At 41.6% G+C, this 3,930-nt stretch overlaps 1 protein-coding gene across 1 annotated transcript; it reads left to right on the top strand.

Annotated features, from left to right (window-relative positions):
* Positions 1-853: 853 nt before the first annotated feature.
* On the top strand, positions 854-3,406 carry LOC117565465 (kinesin-like protein Klp59C). The gene is made up of 2 exons (XM_034244571.2): positions 854-2,127; positions 2,186-3,406. Exons 1-2 carry the CDS (start codon positions 1,042-1,044, stop codon positions 3,302-3,304), a joined length of 2,205 nt encoding a protein of 734 aa, XP_034100462.1. The 5' UTR covers positions 854-1,041; the 3' UTR covers positions 3,305-3,406.
* The last annotated feature ends 524 nt before the right edge of the window (positions 3,407-3,930 follow it).

The following is a 3,930-nucleotide window of genomic DNA, read 5'->3' as shown; positions in this document are numbered from 1 at the left end:
TATATATATTCTTGATCAGCGTCAACAGCCGAGACGATCTAGCCATGTCCGTCTGTGTGTCTGTCCGTCCGTATGAACACCTAGATCTCAGAGACTATAAGAGATAGAGCTATAATTTTTTTTCGACAACATTTGTTATGTTTGCACGCAGATCAAGTTTGTTTCAAATTTTTGCCACGCCCAAAAAAATCGAATAACAAGTGCAATTTTAAAGCTAGAGTTATTTTGGTATGTACAATAACTACTATAGTAGTTATGATTCCTAAAAATTTGGTTGCGATCAGATGAAAATTGTCGAAGTTATTAAAGAAATACTTTTGTATGGGCAAAAACGCCTACTTACTAGGGGTCTTAGTTACTTTGTCTGACAATCTGGTATATTGTGCCGTCTATGGTATATTTTGAATTCGGTACTATATCGATATACCACATATACCATTTGGTATATTTTTAGTATTTTTGTAGTATATTTGGTATTTTTTGAGAAATATACCGCAAAATATAATGCTTTTTTTCAAAATGGGTAGCGGGTATCTCACAGTCGAGTGAGTGTACTCGACTGTAGCTTTCTTACTTGTTTTTACTTTAGTACTGTAGGTTACTTACTTGTCTAATATTAATGTTATGCAACATATAATATCCTCGAGTTCATTTTCAAGTATCTAAAATTACCAAGCCACAACGCATTGCGAATGAGACTGTAGATTGATAGTTAGTCACTAGTTAGGACAAACAATTTTACATTTAGTTGAAAAAGTTGAAAAATGTTTAGGCTGGAAATTTTCGCCTCTAGATTTTTCAGTAGTATCTCTCTTTGAATATATCATTCTATCATTGAATTAACTGACAATCGAATATTTATTGAAAACACAAGAGCATTTCATTACACTCGGATAACAGACTTAACCAGCAAATCTCTCAAAGCATACCAAAATTTGGTATAGACACATCCGAGGCACGTTGTCTTACGTTTGGCATCATTATTTAACCCAGCGAGATAAATATAAGATATCTACGCAGAGGCAAGCGATTTGCTGCTTTATGGAATTGTTAAAGATTGGCGAAAAGATTAACATAAGGCGGTCTGACGGATGCATACAATCCGTAATAGTTGGCTTAAAGAGTATCGATCGTCAAGTGGTTACCGTTGAATGGACTGAAGGTTCCAAGATTAAAGGCAAGGAGGTAGCCTGGAGTGCTGTACTAGAATTGAATCCGTCTGTGGGAAAAAGGAAGGTTAAGATTGTGGAGAAGATACCCTCAAAAGTCGAGACAAAAGCGCAGAGCTCTCCAAACTATTATATGTATCGTAAGAAAATCGCAAACAGCCCTTATAAGAAACGTCTTCGTGGTGTTAGTAAATCCGATATGGTCATGACTCCAACATCCATTGTAAAGCAATCAAACCCACCTGGGGACAACTCGATTTTGAATCAGTCGAGTTCCTCGAGCCTCGTGCCCCGTTCAAGTGTTGTCCGTGAGATCGAGCGGTTGAAGGAGCAACGGGAACTTCGCCGTGCTCTTCAGGATGAACAGCGGCGAGAACGCAGTGCATTGAAGAGCAAAGATCCAAATAATCCCAACTGGGAAGTGGCCCTAATGGTGCGCACTTATCGTGACCAGTTACAATTGAATCCGTTGCGCTATTTTAATCCGCACTTAGCTCGGGTTCAACAGATTACCGTGTGCGTTCGAAAGCGGCCAATGAGTCGACGCGAACTGCAGGGAAAGGCTGTGGATATTATCTCAGTGCCAAATCGTGATTCACTGATCGTTCACGAACTACGCCACAAAGTGGACTTGACCAAGTTTCTGGAGCATCACAAGTTTCGCTTCGACTACACTTTCGATGAGGAATGCAGCAATATGCTGGTCTACGAGCACACTGCTCGTCCGTTGATTCTCACTATGTTTGAGGGCGGTAATGCCACTTGCTTTGCCTATGGCCAGACGGGAAGTGGCAAAACCCACACTATGGGTGGCGAGTTTCGTGGCAAGACCCAAGACTGTACTACAGGCATTTACGCCCTTGCCGCTAAAGATGTCTTCTCGGAGCTGGCCAAGCCCAAGTACCGCGATCAAGGCGCTACTATCACTTGCAGTTACTTCGAAATCTATGGCAGCAAAGTAAGTTTATTACAACATCATTTATATTGAATACATTATTTCAATTCAATTCGAACAGGTCTTCGATTTGCTATTGCCAGATAAGCCAATGCTTCGTGTACTGGAAGATGGCCGTCAGCAAGTAGTGATTTGTGACTTGACCCAAAGGCCAGTTACCAAAGTCGAGGAAGTGCTTAGCATCATTGAACAGGGAAATCGGGAGCGCACATCCGGCCAAACTTCTGTGAATATTAAGTCATCGCGATCACATGCAGTCTTCCAAATGTCGCTTTTTGTGCCTGGTCAGGCTGAAGCCTGCGGCAAGTGCTCCTTTGTCGATTTGGCCGGCAATGAACGTGGTGCGGACACACAGTCTGCCAGTCTTCAGACACGCCGCGAGGGAGCCGAGATTAATAAGTCCCTGTTAGCTCTCAAGGAGTGTATTCGAGCATTGAGTCGACATTCAAGTCATTTGCCTTTTCGTGGCTCAAAGTTGACCCAAGTGCTGCGTGATTCATTCATTGGGGGCCAACAGAATAGGACCTGCATGATAGCTATGATATCACCTAGTTTGAGTTCCGTGGAGAACTCTTTAAATACGCTGCGGTATGCGGATCGTGTTAAGGAATTGATAGCTAAGGAGGATGATCCAGGAGAGGTTAGTTGCAGTCAACCATGTTCAGATGGTGGTGGAAAGAGTTCTGAAATGGATGATGACCTGCAGCCACATATGGAGCAAAGCTCTTCTGAATTCAAATACAATACAGATACGGAATCGGATGATTCTGAGTCCGACATCATGAATAAGTCCAACGGATTTATGGACTTTTCTTCTAGCCAAATTGCAGAGTTTAACATTTCATTCAATGAAAGTGACAGTCACCCGGACATTAGTGAGATCGATAGTGAAAGAAAAACTGATCAACATTACATTGAAATGGAAGATGTGTTGAGGCAACACGATGTGCTCTTTGAGTTCTTCCTTAGTTTCAAACAGAAGTATGACAAGGTCTCTTCTGAGACTTCATCATTAAAGAAAGGTATGCTTGTCTCAAAGTTTTTGATGGATGCAGAGACGACATTACGTGAACTGGAGAGTGCCGTAAAGCATACTCAGCATATGGTCACCAGCTTCAATTCACAGCAATACTTTGATGATGGGGATGAGGATCAGGGCGCAGAGAACATCGAGATGTAATAGAAGGTATTCATATTTTATTTATTTTGTATGACACATCATTGTATTGCTTTTTAGCTGAGCTCGTCTAAATATATGTAAATATAGTTACATAAATGTAAATGCCGAAAACTGCAATCGTTATTTCGTCAAACACTGAAACGATCAAAATTTAATATATATTTTTTTGTATCTGCCGGAAGTACACTTGAAGAGAACTTTCTATTCTGTCCTGGAATGGGCATAGTCTCCAAAAAGTTTTGCTTTACATTGAAGCAAATATTTCATGAAATATGAATGTGAGCTGGAGCTGGATATTAGAGTGGGTGGGAGAAACGCAAACATCTATGAGATTGCAGTCAATTGCTCATTGACTTGGCACAAGATGCCTCGACTTTTTAGCTACCCGACTTTCTGAGTTATCCCAGTTCCGGGTGCAGAGTGCTCAGTCTTAAGCCCTGCTAACATGCCAAAGACCAAATGCAGCTGTGACGACGACGACGACGACGACGACGATGAAGATGGCGAAGATGGACGCCGAAAGATGAGAACGTTAGAAACAAAGTTCTAGGCGTGGAATGAGATTTGAGTTTGGGGGAAGTGGGGACTTTTGGGTTAGTTGGGAGTTTAGTTTACGTGTGCGAGGA

The sequence above is a fragment of the Drosophila albomicans genome, chromosome 2L, assembly GCF_009650485.2.
Source record: "Drosophila albomicans strain 15112-1751.03 chromosome 2L, ASM965048v2, whole genome shotgun sequence".
Classification (NCBI taxonomy): Eukaryota; Metazoa; Arthropoda; class Insecta; order Diptera; family Drosophilidae; genus Drosophila; species Drosophila albomicans.
This window is presented reverse-complemented; position numbering and strand designations above follow the sequence as displayed.